The 22060-nt window shown below is 40.7% G+C and overlaps 1 protein-coding gene across 3 annotated transcripts in view; it reads right to left on the reverse strand.

Moving 5' to 3' along the window:
- scube3 (signal peptide, CUB domain, EGF-like 3) overlaps nucleotides 1-22060 on the reverse strand; it is a 70202-nt gene that overhangs the window by 5458 nt on the left and 42684 nt on the right. The window contains exons 6-16 of one of the 3 annotated variants that reach the window (XM_034126453.1): nucleotides 21413-21529; nucleotides 16353-16400; nucleotides 12075-12191; nucleotides 10704-10826; nucleotides 6889-7005; nucleotides 2373-2495; nucleotides 2120-2236; nucleotides 1930-2025; nucleotides 1699-1815; nucleotides 1154-1315; nucleotides 519-722 (exon numbers count right to left, since the gene is read on the reverse strand). In XM_034126453.1, coding sequence (XP_033982344.1) covers nucleotides 519-722; nucleotides 1154-1315; nucleotides 1699-1815; nucleotides 1930-2025; nucleotides 2120-2236; nucleotides 2373-2495; nucleotides 6889-7005; nucleotides 10704-10826; nucleotides 12075-12191; nucleotides 16353-16400; nucleotides 21413-21529 — 1341 coding nt within the window. Of the gene's footprint in view, nucleotides 1-518; nucleotides 723-1153; nucleotides 1316-1698; nucleotides 1816-1929; nucleotides 2026-2119; nucleotides 2237-2372; nucleotides 2496-6888; nucleotides 7006-10703; nucleotides 10827-12074; nucleotides 12192-16352; nucleotides 16419-21412; nucleotides 21530-22060 lie in introns of all 3 variants that reach the window. The other 2 variants (XM_034126452.1, XM_034126454.1) reach the window with 2 other exon arrangements.

Raw genomic sequence — 22060 nt, forward strand, 5'->3', positions numbered from 1 at the left:
ATAATGGTGGTCATAAAGGTGGAGTTGGACTGGATTTTGTACGGTCTAGTACAACTCCATCACAAAATATGACTTCAAAGTAATTTCATTAACATTGCAGGCATCATAAAAGGCAGAATAGTCATATTTAACTTTCTTAGATTGTACAGCTGTAGCTACTGGTGACTGAGGGTATATTTCACCTCACACAACCTTGTATTGCAGATATTCACAGCATAGATTAGACCTGATATTATCCAGCTACTTCTTCTATCTATGATCCTATTAACATGCTAGGCATTTTGTATAATATGGGTTTGCACTTTGCATTTCATATATTACAATTTGCACTCTGTCCTATTTTCTACTGCAAGTTCTTCAAAACAATTTCCCTTTGGATAAGAAAGTTCAAGCTGCTCTTAAATAGCTTTACAAAATGTACAATTCTAAGTGTGCCATTGTTCTCAAAGTAGGAATCTACTGCTTTTGGCCAAAAAAGCGAATTAGCTCTAATTCCCGGTCCAGCTCTCCGGTCTTACCACAGCGGCCGCTCTCCTTCTCCCAGCCCGGCCCACAGTTCTCGTGAGTGGGAGAAGCCTGTGTAAGTTTCTGGGCCACCTCGTACTCCAGACCAGCGACTCGGATCAGGAAGCGCTCCTGGTTGATGGACTTCTTCAGAGCCTTGATGTACGTCTTCACCTGCTTCTCCATGCGCTGTCTCAGGCAGCTGAGATTGCAACTCCCTGTTTATTTATTTAAAATGGATTTAAATTAGTAAAATTGGATTGAAATGAGTAAAAACTACACATACATTTTGTACATTTTCTCAAGATGCTGTGAAAAAATCTTCTTTTTGGAAGCAAATGCTAATGTTACTAACTAAATAAACAAAATAGTTGTTCTTGAGTTCAAAGTACAATATTATATCTGAATTGTATTGGATAAGAAGTATACATAGGCTGGAATGCACACTATTCAATAAAGGACCATAAATATGTACTTAAGCACAGTAAATCTGTAAATGTACTCTGCATATTTTGACACACTGACAACTAACATTGCTGTAAATTAGGTTGCAGCTTTGAGTAATAGCTAAATGAAATAACTAAGTAGGCTGCACAGTACAATCCTCAGTAACTGCTGTTAAGGCGTTGTATGTAATGAGAGGACTGACCTGTGGTGTCTCCAGGTTTGACCTCAGCCTCCAGCTCCAAAGTGATGCGCGTCACTTCTTTGTTGGAGGGGTTTCGAGCCCGTCGGCCTTTAGTTTTTTTAGAGGAGTCACACCTCAGGTTGACAAACGTCACCAGGCAGTTGCTGCAGGGCTGCCCCCCTCCTGTGGACAACATGAAGATACATTAGTAAATCCCCATTAAATATTAGTAACGATTAATGTTATTTATATTTAAGAGTAAATGTACATCATTTCTTGGAAAGTTATTACAAATTCAAATTAAATTGGAAAAGGTTTGATTCATTTTGAATTCATCATAGACTTTCAAAATAGAGGTTTGAGACCAAGATGGAATATTATGTCCTTTAATGACCCTTTTGTATGACCAGGATATATAAAATATACATTTATACTACAAAGAACAACAGAAAAACCTTACAGGCATGTTTGTTTTCATTGAAAAATTATTAAAATGGTTAATTGTAAACTGTATACAGCTTTAAATGTCTATAAATACCAGTATATGTGTACAGATTTAGACTGACCTGGTCCGAGGGTCCGTCCTCTGTCCTCCGTCCTGCCCGTAAGCTTCGGATGAAGGTGACATTTGGCGTTTTTGATCTTAAAAGAAGCCGTCTGCTTCACTGGAGGGGCCTGAGTCTCTACAGACAAACACAGCACAGTGGGTAGGAGCACACTGCAACATCAGGCACACCATCTGTCATTTACTGATTGTTGGAAAGTGTTTGATCATAGAAATCTGAATGGCAGCGAACCTATGCAGCTCTGACTGTTGCTGGAGTTGAGCCTGGCAGAAGACTTCCCTCTGAGGAGGGGGATACCACAACTCACTGAGTAGCTGCTGTCAGAATCTGCAAAGGTCACACACAAATAAAAAGGGATTTTAATAAAAAATGATTTCATGTGTGGTGTTTTGTGATCGCACGCTCACTGTGGGGAACATACCTGCCAGATAGTGAGCCTTAGAGGCACAGGTAAGTGAGCAGCTCTCTTTCTTGCCCGTCTTGCTACAGGTCAGAGTGGCTTTTGGTGACAGCAGTCCAAGATGGCATTTCATCAGCTCTGAGGGAGAATAAAACCCACAGAGAATCACAAACTGTTGGCAAAGAAAGTGGAGAGTGAGGAAAAAAAGTGTATGAGGATGTGCTTTGGGTGTGTGTGAGTGAATGAGCCACAGGGGGGCAGTGCTGCCACATACCAACACAGTCCTTCCTGTTCCAGTGCAGCTTGTGTCCCGTAGGACAGGTACACTCGTAGCTCCCCTGAGAGTTGATGCAGCCATATTTACACCCTCCATGGTTTATACTGCACTCGTCAATATCTGGGGATAAATATGTAGACATTAATCGGACATGTATAACTGTCTCTAAAAAGCCCTAATTGTTCAAACCTACTATGACTGAGCGATCATTGAATTTGATAAAACATCTTTATACATATAGTATACAGATATAATACACAATATTATGGACAACATTTATAATAAAGCACATACTAAGTCAAATGTCCCTAATAGTCTCAAGCAACATATTTTGAGGGAATTTCTATTAAAGGTAATTGAATGAAAATATACTTAATACTTTTCGTATGTCATGTATTTAAATAAAATAAGAATATACAAAAATAGGCTTAACTGTTTGAATTTTTCATATTGACCATTTATTAGATTAATAGCCAGAAGACATGCAGTATTGTGATCTATATTGTTATTAAGATATAAAATGACCAATATGTAGTAAAAGAAGTCTATCTGGCCCATCCCTCTGAAACCTAAAATAAAATAAGGGAGGAAAAGGATTTCATCCAAAAATCAGAAACAGTGAGAAACAATGTGGTCCGTAAAAAGGATCTGGAGTCAATTTGGTCGAGTACAATGAAAGAGAAACAGTGCTGTGAGCACAGCTGTGAAAGAGCAGTTCCTCAGGGGTCAGATCACTTCATCCTGTCACAGCGTCACATTGTAGGAAGATTAATGTGTATGCGTGTAAACAGAAGTGATTCTTCGTTTTGATGTCGCCACATTCAATTTAATGGTCAAAACCTCTCTGCTCTTCAGTGAGGAAGACTTGTGGTGAGCCGTAAATTATAATCACCTATTCAAACGCACGCTGAGCTAAAACCACTAAAAGCATCCGGGATCCAGATGCAGGCTGGCTGCCATCGACGCCAGACTGAAAATGAGTTTAGTGGGTAGAGCCGAGGATCAGCAGGCTGCGGACAAGCGTCGGCGACACCGAGAGAGACGGAGATAATGGCAGTGATTGATGATCTGGCCCGCTGATACGAGTTGTTCTTTCTTGTCTCATTCAATTATTCACCCTGAATAAAAACAGTGCCTCTGCACTCCCTGAAGAAGATGACTTCATCAACAGCAATGTTGAGCCAGAGCTGCTTGGAAATGTTGTGAGAGGTGCGCTGCTTATCCTCTGCATCAAAGCACTTAATTTAAAGGACAAAGAAGTCTAATGAAAGTCTGATGGAAGTGCCAGCAACTGTATTTTTAACATCTTTGTTCCTCCCATACTTGAAGTGTAACCAAATAGATGTCTTCTGACCTTCCTCCAAATACTTTTTCTCTGCGTGCTGATACAGAGACAGCAGAGATGAGTCAGGGAAGGAAATAAAAAGAGACAAATTGACATTTAGACTCAACAATAGCTTTGTGTGATTTGTAAGGAATTTCTTAGAAGGGTTGGGGAGTTCATGGGAAAATCTTGCCATCTTTACATTTGTAACGCTTTTTCTTGCTTATTCATCTGCATCAGCAACTTCCAGTCCAACTACGTAATGTAGAAGAATTTGACCCAACAAGATGAAATAAACTTAAACTATTTGTGGTTTAACTTGTGTCTTTCTCTCAGACCTACTTACACATACATGTCTCAGTATCAGAAGACAGAGTTTCTATTGCTGGTTGGATCGAATGAGTTAAATACAAAAATACTTACAAAGTGTTTACTCACAAGACTGTTTTCCTACCAGATAAGCAAAAATGAGCCGGCTGTTTTTCTAGGGAGAGTCGCTGAATAAACTCTCACTTGGGAGGAATGTTGACAGACCTCGGCACAATGCTCGACAGCAGGTCACTGACCTAATTGGGTTTGTTTAGGGTGAGTCTATTGTTTAACACTGAGAACAGCTTTCTAGATTGTTTGACAGCTATATTTCAGTTGATAAACCACACAGGGCATAACATAACCTTGGTTATGGCTGGGAGTGGGAGAGTACAACGGGGAGGGCCATAAATCTTTAGGGTTATCTAACAGTTCCGACGGCGCCGATGAAAAGCGATGGGAAATCATTCATCACCTTCTCTCTCAACAATGGTATAGAGAGTCGCTCAGGCCTGACCATCTTCTCTCCAGCTCAGCGTGGCCTGATCACAGTCCATCATGTGAGTAAAAGCCCTACAAATTCAATCCTGGGGCTTTTATTACCTGGACTGACAGCTAATACAGCCGCCTGTGTGGGGAATAGCTCCCATGAACCTACTGCTAGACCAGAGGTTTTAAAAGTGTGAGACGGTGGACCTTCCCTCAGACAGAGCCTGGAAAAAAAGACACCTCCATCCCCCCTTAGTTTAGTTGCTTAGTTTCGCTCAATTCCAGGATGCCTATGGGATCATGATTATGATATGTGATCCCATAGACACTCAATAATCGAGCCAAGATATTCTAATATAGCTGTTTGATATAATTTCAGACTAAACCTAAATACATAACTAAGGTCTGTCCTGAGGCATTTATTCGTTTCTGACTCTGGGAAGGATGAAAAACAGTTCCTCAAAACTACTGTATCTATTTAGCCAAATGTTATGTGTATTTGATGTGATCTTCTTTTAATGAATGTAATGTTTATCACTGATCCCCCCATGAAACCCCTTTGAAGCCCGCCTTCAACTTTGAAAACCTCTGGACTACACCCATTCAATATAAATGTTGTGTTATTGTACCAGACATAACAGGGGGTGGAGGGTGAGATATAATAAAATAATACATTCTAGCAGCATTACAGCCATCTCATTAAGCATTGCTTCAGAATGTTATTGCTAGGACACTTTAATTGATCGCATAATACTAGAAGATGTGCCAATTTTAGCATGTGGTACTTGTGGCAGGAACCAACCATTTCAAGTAATTTTTGTTACCTTTATTAGATACAGGAAACATGGGGAGAAAGTATCTGGTAAAAAAAAAGAAGTCAGTGTGTCCTCAGGTGGCAGGGTGTAACTATCTGCACTGTTGTGTTTGTTCAGACCTCATGAACATCTTCATGTTACCGCTCTCCAGTCTCACTCCTTATTCTACATTCTGTTGCAACATTCCTGAACACTAGACCTGTCAGACTACAGGCAGAAGAAAACACAGAACAAATCACTGCAAAGATATGTATTTCGAGTGCATATGCTGTCTCTCTCCGTCTCTCCCAGAACTACTGTGAGGCCCTGAGGCGCTGAAGACAGCAGCAGATTCTAACTGGTGATACACACTCCATCAAAGGGCCGCCGCAGCACCCTGATGAGCTGTGGGCCTCTCGCTGCCTGCCAGGCAGATGTGACGCGCCCACACACACCACCTTCAGACACCCAAGGCTGTTGCTGCTATCTGTTCCACACCAGAGTACTGTACCTGCTAATGTTTGATGAACATGGTCACACTCCACCTTGAAGGACCATAACTGTGGTTTTTCAAGTGTGAGTCCATTAACTACAACACAAGTCGCCTCCACATTACTGCCAAGTGTAGCAAAGGTTCTTAGATTGATTTCCTGCCTTCCAGCCAGCCACCTATTTCAGCACATTCTCTCGATAAGGAACTTTCAGAGACCTAAAAACTGGCTTGAAAACAAGGATGCATCACTCATTTCAGTTACAGTTAATTATGGTTTGAGAATGTAGCTGCATGCAGGGGCCTTTCAGTCAGCAGGTTAGAAGATGAACACTAACAACACACTGTGTTGAATTCATTTTTTTAAAGAGTAAATTAAATGTTCACCTTGATGGATTACCTTTCAATATGTTTTAAATTGGGTAGTGAGGTTGACTAACAACAAGACAGTACAGTAGCAATTTGAGACTGTTCTGTACTTGTGCACTTGTGTATTTGTGGTTTGAGCTAACTGCTAACGTGGCGATGCTAATATGACAGGTAAAGCATTACTGAGGTTACTACTAATTATCCAGAGGAATTTCGATGTCACGGTAATCAATTCAACAGTTCTTAAGACATTTTACTCAAAGCTATACATATTAAGCTCATAGTGGTGCGAGGGGAAAAGTAAGGGGATCATCAAAGGCTTCAGGATTCATCAGCTGGAGACCATAAATGTATCTCTGAATCTACCTAGTTGTTGAGACATACTGACTAACATTCCTAGAGCCAGGTCCCTAGCATGGCTTTAAACTATCAATGCCTGAAAAGTTTGAAACCAAACATAAAATAAAGTTTGCTTTGTAGATCTATTAGCCAAATCTAAAGTATATACTATGCTTCCATTTATCAGCTTAAAATGTATTTGACCATCCTTTAATTTACAGCATATTGCAGTGAATTTCAACTAAACTATCAGCGAAACTTTAAATCAACAATAATAATCTATTTAGTGTAGTTATGAATTTCTGAGAAACATTAGAGCAACTCATGTAAGGTTGGCAAAGAGGTGATGCAGAGGAGAGTGATGGACAGGAGGAAGACGTAGAGAAGAGTGCTGCTCACCTCCGCAGTGTGCCAGGCCGTAGAGGATGAAGCCTTTATGACAGAGGCACTGGAAACTGCCGGCAGAGTTGACACAGAAGTGGTCACAGGCGCGATCAAAAGAGCACTCGTCGATGTCTGTAAGAAAAGAAAGAAACGAAACTTCTCAAACAGTCCAACAAATCACAAAAAGATCTTGAAACAGGACTCTCCCCCCCTCCTTTCATGCCTTTTTTTTCTGTTTTCATCTTTTGTCATGAATTGTAAAGGGCCAAATCACATGTTACAACAAAAAAATAATGGTCTTCTGTTTGGTACTCTGTATAGTGGCTGACCTCTTGATGCCATTCAGTTGTCCATTTCGATTGCTCTGAAATTGAATTTTTCCAAGTGTTTTTGAAATAACAAGGAACCACAGCAGGAGCCAAAAGAAAGTCTGCTCTTCACCTGATAATAGCAGCTGAATTACTGTCGTTCTCCCCACATTGAATCTGCCAATCATTTCCCCCTTTTATCCTCTTAACCATACCATAAGTAACCCAGTATTGTTAGAAATCCCATAATTTGCCTATTTTTCTTTTGTTCTGAGGACATAAACATTACATCAATCATCGTATTTAGTCGAAATATGTGGGATGCAGAAGCCTGCTTTTCCTCTCTCTGAAAACAGCCACACCTGCAGAATTCATCCAAAAGGCAACAGCTCCTTGCACCTCTCTTGTCTTTTTTGAGCTTTCTTGCTCTCTTTCAACTGCATCTTGATAAGTCGCTTAAATGTCAGCAGCTCAAAGACCACAAGGATTGATATTAGATATATATAAGCTATACGAGATGGCTGACATTTGGTTTTATTGTCATCAAGGTTTTCTTTAATGTCAGCAAAAAGCCCAGACAGCACATGCTGGGAGAAAAACTGGGATGTGCTACAATTTAGCTGGATGTCTAATTGGCTAATTTAAGAAAGGTTCGTAGGATTTTCCCAGGAATATTATGCCATATTATCTTCAAACACACGAGGCAGGTATTTCACAGCAATTACAGGCGTTCAGTTAAATAATGGGTTACCTTGAAGACAGACGGATAAACGTCTCCAGAAATCTTGCATAGCATTGCACAAAATATCCACATATGGTTTCATGCTTGGCATATTCCTTCATGTACAATACAGCTGTACTTAGTGCAGACCAGCACAGGTTAATACGTGGCAGGCATGTTGTAAGAGCCAAAAGATGAAAATGTGCTTTCTTTCTTGTGTGTTTTTTCAGAACCTGATGCAAGGTTTTATATGGAGAATTTTAAAGTGCAAACAATTAAAGATACAACATACAGTCCTCACTCTTTCTCCCCTTTATTGGCTCAAGGAGATTCATAACAGCAGCAGGGGTTTTCACACGCTACAGTATATGAGGCATTGCAAAAGTGCTTTTTTGTTGGCATATTGAGCATAAACTTAGCTCAGCACAATTTAAAACATAGGGTCTGTAACCATCTGGGAAAGAGGCGTGGTGACTCAGTTTACCCTCAAAAAAAGTTGTAATAAGTGACGCCAGTAGTGGATCTGTAACTTATCATTATATCATTTTGTGTTGTGTGGTGCCACGCTACAGATTAGATGTGTGAAGACATCTGGGACTCCTGCAGTAATACACTCATTAACTATAGGCAGCTAAGGTGAAGTATGCAGTGGGAGGGCACGCCGGCATTAAGAGGTGACGCAAGTGCTTGGAAACTTAGAAGGATGAGAACAGTCATGTCACTTCCACTTCAAATAACAATTCAGAGTTTCCATTCATTATTTCTTCTCTTAGCTCCCTGTTTATCTGCCCACGCATTGCACCCGATTGATCTCCGCGTCAGGACTCGTCCACCTTTTCTAATTACAAAGTTCTAAGGAGGCAAATGAGGTTGGCTAAAATCTAGAAAAGGTCAGTGTTTTTTTTACAAAACAGATTAGATCTTTATGGTAGATGTTCCCACTGGAGAAATCACAGCATCTGAACATCTCGCTGAGTGCCCTCATGTGGATTAGGAGTGAGAGGTAGATTGTTGAGGGTGGAGGAATGCTGACAGGGGCTCAGCAGACATGCCCCGTCCTGACTTATGGGCCATGGTCCACTGACAGCAGGGAAACACCATGACTGTTTAAACCAAGATAAACACAGAGTTCAGTTTACACATCTCAACACCTCGCGGAGACAGCAAACGTCTCTTTAAGTGTCACTGCTGTCACAAAACACCGCTACCCACCGCCAAGCACAAGTACTTATTAACAAAAACCGAGTGCTGTACCGCTTGCTGCAGGTCACAATGAATGTTTTTAATCCGCCAGTTTTGGATTTATGCTCATAAGAGAGATGCATGATGGGATTATAGATAAACAGAGACTCCAAAGATTTTTGCACAAGAAGATCAGCCAATGAGAACAGATGTATTTTGTCTTTGTGGCTCTGAAGGAATTCTGTGAACTCTGAGAAAAAAAGGTTATCTGGTTGGGCTTTGAAACTTATAAAAAAACTTGCATTACAAAGTGGGGACATGCACTTAGGAAGGATGGTCTCATATACAGTAAGACATCCAAATAAGAAAATAAATGTTATGTACATGAATTATAAATGACAAAAATAAACATACACAGTCAAATGAAATGTTTTTGGAGCTTTTCCCAAATTAAGGGCCAGTTAACTTGGCCCCATGCTGCTTTGATTTTCAGCTTTCTTTTTTAAAGTTGTCTCTTGTGAGTTGGATAGTTGCAATTCTAAATCCCTCTCAGATTTGAATTCAAATATATCATCATTAGAATATAGTTCACTTTGTGTTGAAGGCATTTCTGATTGTCTTTGGCCCAACACTTGTTCCATGGGTGAGAAAAATGAAAGGAATGAGAGGAGAGGATAGCGGGCAGACAGGTGACAGTGCAGTGTGGAGTGTGTGTGTGTGTGAGAGCCTGGCCACACCTCACTCAGCGAGAGATGAGGTGAGCTTTATCACCACCCTTCGCTCCAGACAAAACACACATCACCAAACAAGGACAACATTGTTGCCCCTGCGCACCCAAACAGCACACGATGGCGATGTTAGGTAGGGCATGGTGCCACAGAAAACAAACCGTCATTTACATTCCCACATGTGCAGACCACATTTTTTAGTTATCAGTGCTATTTTGGCAAAATAAACTCTGCATTGTTCTGCTCTAAGAAATGAGAGAAAGGCGTCGCACCAGAAATAGATTTGAAGCGACAACAAAGTGGCTGCAGAGTTCATTTTCACAGAAGACATAAGACGTTTAGTACTGTGTACAGAGTGTTGTGATTCAGTGCAGCAACTCTAAACCCATTGCATGACAATGATGTGTACCAGGCTGGATATTGATCGACCACATCAATAAAGAAAAGAGAATTAAAAAATAGCATGTCATCTGTTTTTCCACTCCAAGAGCTCGGCTCGCAGCTCTAGCCTGTCTGTCTTCTTTCACCAGATGTTTCTGCAGTGGCTAGGTTCACGCAACAACCAGAGGTTTTAAGAGTTGGAGCTTTAATTCCCCACACCTGTGTTCGGCCATGGCAAACTCTTTATTTGTTCTGCAGCTAGTCCTCCCAGCTCCTGCTGAGCGATGGCTACCACCAAATATAACAGATAAACAAGCCAGAGAGGCCTGGTTTGGCTTCTTTGCAGGATGAAGAGAGAATACTTTTGCGACTAAGATGGATTTTTAGGTTGATCATTCATGCTAATCAATGCAGAAATCAGAATCTATAAGAATGTAAGTGTTGAGGATATGTTCTCAAGTAGTCCACAAGAACATTTGCTGGTAAAAGGTTATCAAAGGGGCTACATACCTTGACATGTTCTCTCATTGGTCAGCAGCTTGTAGCCTTTCTTGCAGCTGCACTCGAAGCTGCCCACTGTGTTTCGACACACATGATCACACCCGCCATTGTTAAGACGGCACTCGTCAATGTCTGTGAAAAAAAAAACAGTAGATGCACAATCAAATCGACCATCATTGAGGTAAAAGGAGTGCACAATTAACTTTAACCTGTTATATAAGAGGGAATGGATGCACAAGCCATAAATACAGCACTGACATATTTATCTTCTTGATGAATTATATAATAACCTATTTACATATACATATCTTATAAAAAGACTGATTATAGCTGTTCTTAGAGAATCTACTCAGTGAGGTGGATACGTAAGAACAAAGAGAGCTTGGCTAATGGTGCAGTAACTATTGAAGTATTCAAAAAAGCAGTTGTTTGGTAAAACTGCCATGAGAGTCAGAAAGTGGAATTTAGCTTCAGGTATTTCCTTAATGGTCCTCAGAATGGATAACATCAGTTTGCGTGTGGCTGTAATGGGATGCAGCATTGGTCCATCTCCCTCCGGATACTCTACTCTTCATTCGTGTGGCCAATACCCAATCAATATATCATGTGTTCCTCCATGTGTGGGAGGGAGCTCTGCCTTGGCAAGTTTGGCTGCAGCTCTGATTAATTCTTAATCATCATCACAAATAAGGCATCTGTTCTTCATCATCTGGTTGAAATAAATGGATCTGAAATGGTATAAAATAATCCCCTCCTTGCTTTACTTGTCTCTGCTCTTCAGAAGATTCTGGCCTGCAGCGAGCCCCTGTCTTCTCGTGCCAGAGCTATGGGTTTGCTTTCCTCTTGTTTCCTCTCAAACTAAACTAATATAAGCCCATTTACTTTTATCAGAGTTGTTAGTGTAACATTACGAGTTGTTAAAGGCTGACAGATTTCAAACCCTGGAAACACATTTTGTCCTCGTATTAACTCCCTGTCTGTAAGTACTGCCTTTGTTTTCAAAGTCTACTAATACAATGCTAAGTTTCACCCTAAAGTTTGGAGTTCATTTTGTATACTTTATTTAATAAAAAAAGTTGCTACAGTATGCAGTTTCCTTGAGTTTAGTATGCTCCGTCAACCTCCAGACAGGAGGATGATGGTACTGTAGTGGGAAAACAGTTTGCTTGACAGAATATTACTCAAAATATGCAGCTAAAAAGCAGAAAGCAGTGTAAGATTGGTGGCACCAGTAAGGATATAGACATTGACAGAGCACTAGTGGTTGGAAAACAATGATAGTAGCAAAAGTTGCTATCAGGGAGGACGTAAATAACTTGATGATTCTGTGATGAATTTGTAGACATCTGGACAGGTGTGGTTTTAATGGCGCAGGTTTACCTTTGCAGGTCTTGCGGTCCGGCTGCAGAGTGAAGCCGACAGGACAGCTGCAGCGGACTCCTGTCACTGAATCATGACATGTGCTATCGCAGCCGCCATTGTTCACTGCACATGTCTCTGTAGAGAAACACAGTGAGACATAGAAAAATACACTGTCGAAAAAGTCACTACCTACTTGTTCCTCCCAGCATATATACAGTACATACTGGCATTGTAGCAAACATTAGAAGACACACTCATCATATTCAGCATCTATGTCAAACAGCAGTCAGACAATAAGAAGCAGAGTAAGGTACTCAGTAAACATAGTAATAAAGAAGGAAACAAGAAAACAGAACAGTCATAAACGCAGCAGCTGGATGGGATTAACAGTTTTTCAGAAAATGCTTGTGAATAATGAAAGGAAACAGTCATTAAAAATATTAGATTCAACACAGCCAAAAATAAAGTTTCATGTGTTTCCTCTAAAGTGTGTGCATGTTTGCTTCTTTTTGGTCAAGGTGAATTATGACCTCTGAAAGTCCTTTGCACTGCAGGGCATCTGTCCCCCTCCATCATGAGGGCAGAGGTTCGAGACAGATACGACAGAAAAGCCACTTTTCCAGTTTTCTTTTTAACAAAACCTTCCAGGCATTTTGGGGATAAAAAAGCAATTTCAGCTACCATGCCCCTGTGTTGGCTGGACTGATTTAAAAAAAAAAGGGAAGTAGTCAGTCAAGACAGGATAGCTGAGGTCTCTTCTCTAGACAGTGACACATTTCACTGAGAATTTCATTTTAAGCAACAGCACAGGAGAAATTTGTTCTCCCATAAGAGTGAATAGTGTGGGCCTCAATGGTTTTTGGCAGCTTTATAGAAAGCGTCCCACACTTCAGAACAAAAAAACAATAAAAAAAGACTTTTGCGACGTGGAACAACCACTTTAACGTGCTGTAAGGCAACTGGTCATCCACACAGTGCTTCACTTCTCTCTAATGGGCTGTAGGATGCTGGCTGGCAGCTCTTCTCAGGATGAAGCAGCACAGCTGGGCGAGTGGAAGACTTCTCACAGGCAGGGAGATGGCAGCTCACACGTGGCACTAAAGAGGAAATGCAGCTGCGCAGGTTTTTATTTGATAGAGAATGAGGATCCCTTTGGGGAAACACCTAATCCCCTTGACTTAAATTGAGATCTGCACTGCCTGCAGCAGCCATAATGAAACTTTGTAAAGCTCTTTTCTCTCAAATAAAATACTCAACTGTAGACTGCAATTATGCATCAAAGCAAAACAGGTGCTTACAGTGATGTAATCTTGTGTTTTATAGTTGTTTTTATAAAGAACAGTTTTAACAGTTCAAGGGATCACGTTGCTGAAGGCTGAACACGATGCACTAATACACTTGGACACACTTAAAGTAAATATGAATTTACAGCGAGAAAAAAAAACACTTCTCACTATGGAAAAAGGGCCTTAACTTGGAAATGACTAAATCAACATTGCAAACACTATACAATCTGGGTTTGTTTTAGGTTATACAGCAATTAGCTGTATCAGTGACTCCCTTTATAGACTTCTGTATTATGATCTCAGTTGGTTCTGGCTTTTTTTTCCTTTGAATGATGCTAATGCATTTGACAAAGATATGTTTTTTATATAAACTCAATTACATCAGTGAAATGTTTTCAACTTAAAATCACACACTTTGCAGAAGTGTTCGTGTGTGTCGTGTTTGATTTCTATAAGGATTGAAACGCACCATTTCCTGATTTAGGGGTTTTACAACCTTTCTTGGTCAGGTACAGCAAGTAGCTTCTTGTGTTTAATGTAGCTAATGATTTTTTGCAACAGACAGTACCGAGTCAGGTTAAAGACTTTATGAGTCTCTCTACTTTTTGTTTCACTATGTTTTGCATTTACTGTTAAACTACTATTGTGTCCTAACATAAGCTCAATAAAACATTTTGAACAGCTGAAATCCTTTTCTGTGAAATGTTTTGATTACTTTTTCCACGCCTGTCTTTCACAGAACACAGAGATTTAGCCTCTGATCATTCAAAGAGAAAGATGATGAGTATTAGGCCATCCCAGGATCGAGCGCAGCACTGTGGGTTCACATAATTGCAAAGTGTGAGCAGAGACAGTTGGCAGACGAGACGATAAGATAGTGTCAGGACATGCCTCAAAACGCTTAGTCAGGCAGCCATCTCACCAAACTGTAATGATCATGTGTTAAGAGAGCAAAGAAATATTTCTGACATTATGGTTTTGTGAAGACAGGGGAGAGACACATGCTCTGGTATGTGTGTGGGTTTGTGTGTTTTGGATGAATACCAGCCACATCCACAGTGCACCGGGTTGGGACCGGCAATTACAGTAACAGTGGGCAGACTTTTGTAAATATTCTCCGATATGACGTGCGGGATGTCTGGTCTAGTGCTGAGCTTCCACAGTGTATGTTTAAAAAAGAGGGGTTCATATCGTGTTCATGATCTTTTATCCAAAGCTGCAAGATTTCTAGCTGCAGATTTCTTCTTGTTTTGCATCAGAAATGTTGAAGAGTAACCCGCAGTGCAACTTGTCATCAGACATTTATGATAGACTCACAAAAAAGGCAGAGGTCCTCTGAGTTTGGATCACGGGAAATAGACGCTAAGGTGAAAAAAAAATATTTTTTAAAACAAGAAACTATTGTTTTCTTGACGAAACGGCAACATTCAGCTATAGTTCATCAGAAAGGAAGAGTTGTTATTAGACAAAAACTCTACAAAGAGTGAGTGCGCTCTCAATAACTAAACCAAACAATGAGAAAAATAAAATTGACAATAGTGTGCTAATGTTCTCTAGAGATGCAACTGAGAAACGCTGGTTTCAGCATGGTACAGTACCACAGGAAATCATTGGGGAACAACTGATGGAGGACGCAAAATATGTCTCTTGCTCCTAATGTTTCTATTTCTGAGAAGAAAAATAACAGAAACTAGGACACAAAATCCTAAAATAGGTCAGATTGTTATATTGTGGCATGAGGGAAGCTCAGTATGCATACAGTAGTAACAACTAGTAATTTTAAACAGCTTAGTTTTTCTTCTTACCTTGAACAGGCTACTCCTCTGAGAACAAGCCTCCTCCCTGAGTCTTACAGGGTATAATTAAATAGTCTTTGAAGTATCAAGGTTTGATTCATTGATGCAGATGTATGAGTTTATTTCTGCTGGCATCATTGCCTTATTTATTAAAACAAAGCTCATTCTGGAATTGCATTTATGATCCAAATATCATTTTACTGCAGATGTTGTAAAATAAAGAAGAAAAACTGGACTGGAATAGCACGGATGAATTCCCTGCAACTGATTATGATAGAACACAAGATTACGTGTGCATGACAAGAGGAAGTTTAGAGGGACTCAGTGTTTTATCTTTCCTATGAAGCAATCATGGACACTTTATTGGCTCCCTTACCAAAGCTAATAGGCCGTGATGACAGACTTCAGGAACACAATGACCAAATGTTTGGAACAGTACACGCTCAATTTCTCTCATCTCAGTCGTATCAAAAACACAGAGGAAACCAAACTCTTATGTCTTCCTTTTGAGAAGTCATCGCAGATGAATTGATTTGGACTTTTGATGGAGGCCACTTCTACTTGTGGTAATAAATCCATTTTCAGTCGATGCTTCAATCTGCAGGAGACTTTGGATAAGAAAGTGACAGCCAAATGAAATGTAAAAGAGACACATTCGGATCCTGTGTGGATAAATGTGAAAATAATCAATACATAATAGTAAATGTCCTGCATTCAACATCCTATCAAAGTATTAAAAACTCTGCAGAAAACATTCCCTGTGGACCTCTTTGGGCCGTGAACAGTTATTAAATGAAACCATCTGAGAAGTTAAGAGGGGAAATCACTCTTTGGTGGAACTGCGAGCGTTGCACAGACATATGAAATGTGATAAGGGGCCCTGCTGCTTTATTTTAAGACAGAAAGGTTGGGAGTAACTTGTTCAATCACTTATAATATACTATATCTTCTAAGTTTATATGATGTTTATACTGCTGGTCAGAGGTTTGCAGCTGTGTTTTAAAAAGGTGTGGTTTGACAGGGGCAGCGGGTTGTTATTGAGAGGGCATTCACAGAAGGAAGAGGAAGGTAGGGGAGGAGGGGGTCAGAGGTCGAGGGTCAGAAGGATGATGCCCCTGTGGGGAGGGGAAGGATCAGGGCCTGCTAGGTTAGCTTCCTCTTCTCCCCACACCCACAGACCCCCAGAGAGAGGAGTCAGAGGAACGCATATTTACCATTGGGGAACAGCTCGGGGGCTGCCTGGGACTGGACACTCCTCTCCCCTGCATGCACGCGCACACCCACACACACGCACACATTGTAAAAACACCACTTTAGTTCTTTGTACACTTGAACCACGCAGCATTTGTTTGTTAAGTAAATCATGAGCATGTGACAAGAACTAATCTGATGTGGTTTTACAGTATATCCACCTTTTTCCTAAAGCGAATTATGGGCAGGACTTCTTGTTATTCCCGTCACTAAAGTGGCGTTTGTGAGACTTATAGTACAAGTGTCTTTCCTTTTCACATATTTAAGGAAAATGAATTATGAGGGAACACAGCCTGTCAAACCTTAAATGAGATAATTTAATTATACCTCTGCCTTGTACGTCTCGGGATGGAAGGACATCTTGAAGAAGTGACCTTTGGTGCATATTTAGCAATTTAATTTATTCTGTTGCAGTTAACATTGAATCAATCTGAAACGCTCTGAGGCTTATCAGTAATGGCACTTTTTATTAATGAGGTGAAACGCAACCTTGTCGATTTGGAATCACACATTTTGAGCTTATATTCATGTCAAGCTGGAGTACAGGTGACATGCGGCGTGCACTCGGGCAAGTATACGTCTTAAATGTTTGTGTAATTACTCTGACGGCCATAAGGGCGAGAGAAACATTCTGCACTGCAGGTTTGAGCCACAAATTTAGCTTAGCTCATTAGCATTTTGCAACTTCCGGTTCTCTAGTCTCGAAGATGGCGGTTATTTGAACATATTTTCGTCTAATGCCTGAAATAAGGTTTGTGGTTAACACAAGTTGAAGAAAGGTCACTTTATTCTACTACGTAAATTAAGTCAGTAAACTCCCCACTTGTAAATGTCCAATGGGTCAAAAAATGGCGGTTGCTATAACAAGAAAGTAAATAAACTACTAATCGCCATCACGCCGAAACAAATCCGCCTTTAGCTTAGCAGTGGTGATGAGCAGCTATCCGACCGGCAGCTAGTTCGTTGATAGCCTAACAATTTTTTTTTAATCCTGGCGGTCGAATAAATATTTGACAGAATAACTAACTTCCCGGGTCGACCTACAGCAGAACTTCATCACTGCAAATAAAGCTACCCTAACTTAATTTGTTACAGCTATCAGAGGCCAATTTTTCAGGTTGTCTTCCCATCCGTCAGTAGTAGCAGGTAAAGTGATTAATAATCACATTATCCCGTCTGAAGGTTGTTTTTCTGTCACAGTGTTCATTTTATCAAAAAGCTCAAACTAAAATGAAGACCCACCCATAAGTCATACAGATATTATAAGGCTAGGAGAAAGGTGGATAGAATGAATGAGAGGGGATCCTTTCTCTTGCAAATGGTTAATGTCCATTCATGCCCACAGGAGGCGATAACTACCTGAGAGAATGACATAACGTTGTTGCAAAAGAAAAGACAGCCTCTTAAACTAACAACTGAGCAAAGAGCAATGATTATTTTCCAAATCCTAACAAAAAACTGATGATGGCAGTTCCTCGTCTAAGATGAAAACGGTGACATCTCAAGGCAAAAGTGTTACCTCGCAACATGCAATCATGCAAAGTCAATATTCCACACAGTGCAGACAAAGTGCAGTTGTTGTTGTTTGTGTGTGAGAGATGAGGCTTTTGCTAGTTAGTATGAGTGCTGCGAGCCTTGACAGACAAAGCGAGTGGTGGGTTAGTGCTGCAAGCTGAAAGACAGGGCCAGATTTATGTCTGCGCTTTATGGTGTCTTTTATGGTCAGATAATTTCAGAATTAATGTTGTTAGGCTGTTATGTCAAGTCTCTAAGCACTGTCAGTGGCCCAGCCGTACAATTTATGAGCTGTCACAAAAAAACCGATTTAAAAATAACAGTACTCTATCTTTTGTTAATAACGATCATTTAAGTATAAAATAATGATTTTTAATTAAATCATTCTTAAAAGCAAATTTGCAGAGTGAATTTATTTCTACAGCCCACTGAGTGCATATTTAGACTTGACTACATGGCATACATTTAGTATGCGGACCATGTACTCGTCCATGATACAGCTGGGGTGACGGATTGGGCCTTTAAGCACATTTACAAAATTGAAAAAGGTAAAAACCACTTGAGGGCCTTTTCTTTTTAATAGCAGTGCGAGAAACCATGTTTATCCTTACACTACTTCTATTATATTTCCAAAAATATTATTTCAGAACAAAACTCCTGTTCAATCCCTGTAATTAAAGTATGCACTCTCGGGCCCTGAGGATGTCAGACTGACCAATTCAAAGGCGAGCTGAGGTGCCAGATGAGGAAAGAAAAACTCTGACAGTACCAGATCAACACCACAAAGCTTCACAGAGAGGACAGAGGACTGAGAGGTACATCTGAAACAGCAGCATGAATGCACAGACCACCCGAAAGAGCACAGTGTGTTTATGTTATGCGCATACGCATGTAGACTACACGTGTTTACATGCATGTGATGCATGCATGCTGGATATGTACTGTATGTTTGTGTAGTTGTTTGTATAGCTTTCTGTTTGTATCTTATAACATCTCCTGCTCTCCTATGTTTGTGTGTGTGTGTGTGTGTGTGTGTGTGTGTGTGTGTGTGTGTGTGTGTGTGTGTGTGTGTGTGTGTGTGTGTGTGTGTGTGTGTGTGTGTGTGTGTGTGTGTGTGTGTGTGTGTGTCTAGCATAGTGTGGCCAACTCTTCAGATGATTGAACTCTGAGCATGTCTGCATCTGCCTGCTATTTGTGAATGTTTATGATGTGCTGAGCTAACAGCGTGAATGCTTCCACATGATGGCTTCTCTTTTCTGATACCTGAACTCACTTGATGCACAGACAAATAAACCTGACTTTTATAAGATTGTTTCAGAAGGAAACTGAACACATGACTCAAATAGTGTGTGTGCAGGAATAAGAAAGCAGTCGATGTGTGACTGCCATTCAGAAAAATGGCCCCTGATATTAATTCCCACCTAGAGTATGCAAGGTATCAACAGAGGTGAGATGGGAAGGATAAAGAGGCAACAGGCAGCCTGTGGTGTATTATTACAAAATGCACAACCAAGCCTGGGTGAGGAGAGACACCGCATAATGAATACAAAAAGTGTCAGGATTCATATCAAACACTCCCACAAGATGGATGGAACGGTGAATCTGCAGCATACTGAAAAAGCCCACCAGACTAAGTTTGTAATCATGTTTCTTTTTGTATGAAGAAGGCAGACTCAATCATAAACCTTGTCAAATCAATAGGGAGGCTAAATTGGTATATGTTTTCACTCTGTGTGGTTGCTATGGATACCTGTCTACACTCTATACATCATGTACTATTTTTTGTACGTGTTTCTGAGGGCAATTATCACCGTGTGCCATGAAGACAACCCCAGAGATACATTTATTCAAATATCTTTTGTGACATTTAAGACTAATTAGAACTTAATTCACAAATAGGATTTCTCAGTTTTAAGCAGAGATAGTGGTTGTATTTATTTTAAAATACATATATTGTAAGATACAGTTATTGTATTTAAACCTAGCACATGCACTTGAAATATACGTATGCAGCTTCTAAAGTGCTATGTATGAAATCAAATACAGATAAGTAGCGTGTGCTGCTTTTGAATATTTTCAAAACCCTCCACAGTTACAGCCCCAGTGCAGACGAGCGGTGCCTTACTGAAGGTCTTCCAGCATTCTTGTCCATCACTCTGCTGTCAGTGGTTCATTTGGCAGACTGTTTGCTTTATTGAGGTTTTATTAACTAATAGAGTGTCTAGGAGACAGAGCGCCCCCGTGTCGACCGCAGAGCAGCCGGCCTCCACCTCTGTAACCCCAGACTCTGAGGTGGAAATCAGAGACTTTAACTGGCTGACTGCTTCCTAATCTGGCAAACCAAATGTACATTTGCTCTGCCTTGGGAACAAGACAAGCTAAAACATATAATTTTGTTGCGGTCAACTTTGCGGCGTCCCCCTGGCCTCGCAGGGTACAGCAATAATGACAGGTTGGCTGACCAGACCTTGACATAGGGCTGGCTCTCATCAGGGCTGCGGTAATATATGGGATCCAGAAGCACTGAGCTAATCAGCCGCTACCCAAACCAAACTCTCAAACTTAACAGCCACTGAAACCAAGCAACCACCTCACCAGTCTGCTCTGCAGGCGTAGCCTCTGATTATTTTACTATGTTTGTCTTCCTGACAAAGAAAATGCGTCCTATCCAACTCACTGAAGCTTGCATTACAAACTTAGGTCACTGTCCTTGCGAAGTACTCGCTAAATGGATTAAATAGGTTTGTACTGTACGCAGAAACTATTAATGACACTCTGGGTAAATGGTGGATAAAATAAAAGCCTGTCTGCATTAATGCTCAGTCTCAAATTTACACCTGACTTACTTTATCGTTAATGTTCCATGGTTGTCGATGAAGTCTGTGCAATTCTGCATGGCTAAGCAAAATCCGTACGCATTTATCGAGACCCACACTCTGACTGTACTCCACCTGCAGGCCTCATCTGACGGGAAACTGCCCTTCAGAACGGTTCAATATGCCTGAGTGGCTGAATGATTTTTACTTAACTTAAGTCAACTGAGGCAAACACTGATAAATGCCAGTGGAAGGTTAGGTCAGGTGTGTGAGTTAATTCCCAATGGGAAGCAGTGGAGGAACTGACCCAAGGGCTAATAGAAGGTGTGCGTCTGCCTGCATGGCTGAGAAACAGAGAGGAATAGGTCCAGCGAAGAGGAGGAGGAAGAGGAGGAGAAGCCAAAGCAGATGCAGGGACTGAGAGGTTACTGGAGCAGCAGCAGAGGGGGAAGCACATTGAGTGGTAGCCTTTTGTCCTTGTATGTCACAGATCAAGAGAGAAAGTTCAGGTGGAGAGCTAATGTACCGAGGCCTGCATTTCAACTTTATTTTATCACAATAAACCTCATTTCAGACTTAAAATGTGCTGTTGGACATTACAAGTTAATCATTTGTGGTACTCATTTTGCTTTTTTCATTCAAAAGCCATTATTTCCTGCCCCTGGTAAATGTATCCGGATGAGATGACTCACCTACACAAGTCTTTCCATCACTGTGGAGGACGAACTTCATGTGGCACGAACACTTGGGGCCGTGGTCTGTCTCCTCGCAGATGTGCTGGCAACCTCCATTACCGTAGTTACACGTCACTATTAAGGAGCACACAGTTAATATAAACGGTGCATACAGGATAATACACACTTTAGAAAGTTGACAGTAGAAAGGTGACAAGAAATGGAGGTATAGAGACATGCAACAAATGTCCCCAGCTGGAGGACACTTCAGGATAATACACTCTGTTTCTCCGAGCCATATGCTCTATGACGTTAATAATGTAGGCTCAGACTGCATTCAGCCCTTCAGAGGGCTACAAGGAGACTGTATGTAAAGCTCCTTATTGTAAAGTTCCTTCAAAACGATTGGATTAACAGTCACAATATGTTGATGAAAACACTCCCAAATGACTAAAGCGGCACACCAGCATAATGATTGGTTAGACTCAAAACTGCTTACAATATTCAATAGGATTAGAGCTCTGCAAACCAATGGGACCTCTAGCCATATTATAATTAAAATATGCGTATCATAATGTGAAAATGGGTAAGTTCAATTACATTTGTCATTACCATTGCTTTATCTATTCATTACTTCAGACATGGTCACATTTTTAAACTCTCCAA

The sequence above is a fragment of the Trematomus bernacchii genome, unplaced genomic scaffold (genome assembly GCF_902827165.1).
Source record: "Trematomus bernacchii unplaced genomic scaffold, fTreBer1.1, whole genome shotgun sequence".
Taxonomy (NCBI): domain Eukaryota; kingdom Metazoa; phylum Chordata; class Actinopteri; order Perciformes; family Nototheniidae; genus Trematomus; species Trematomus bernacchii.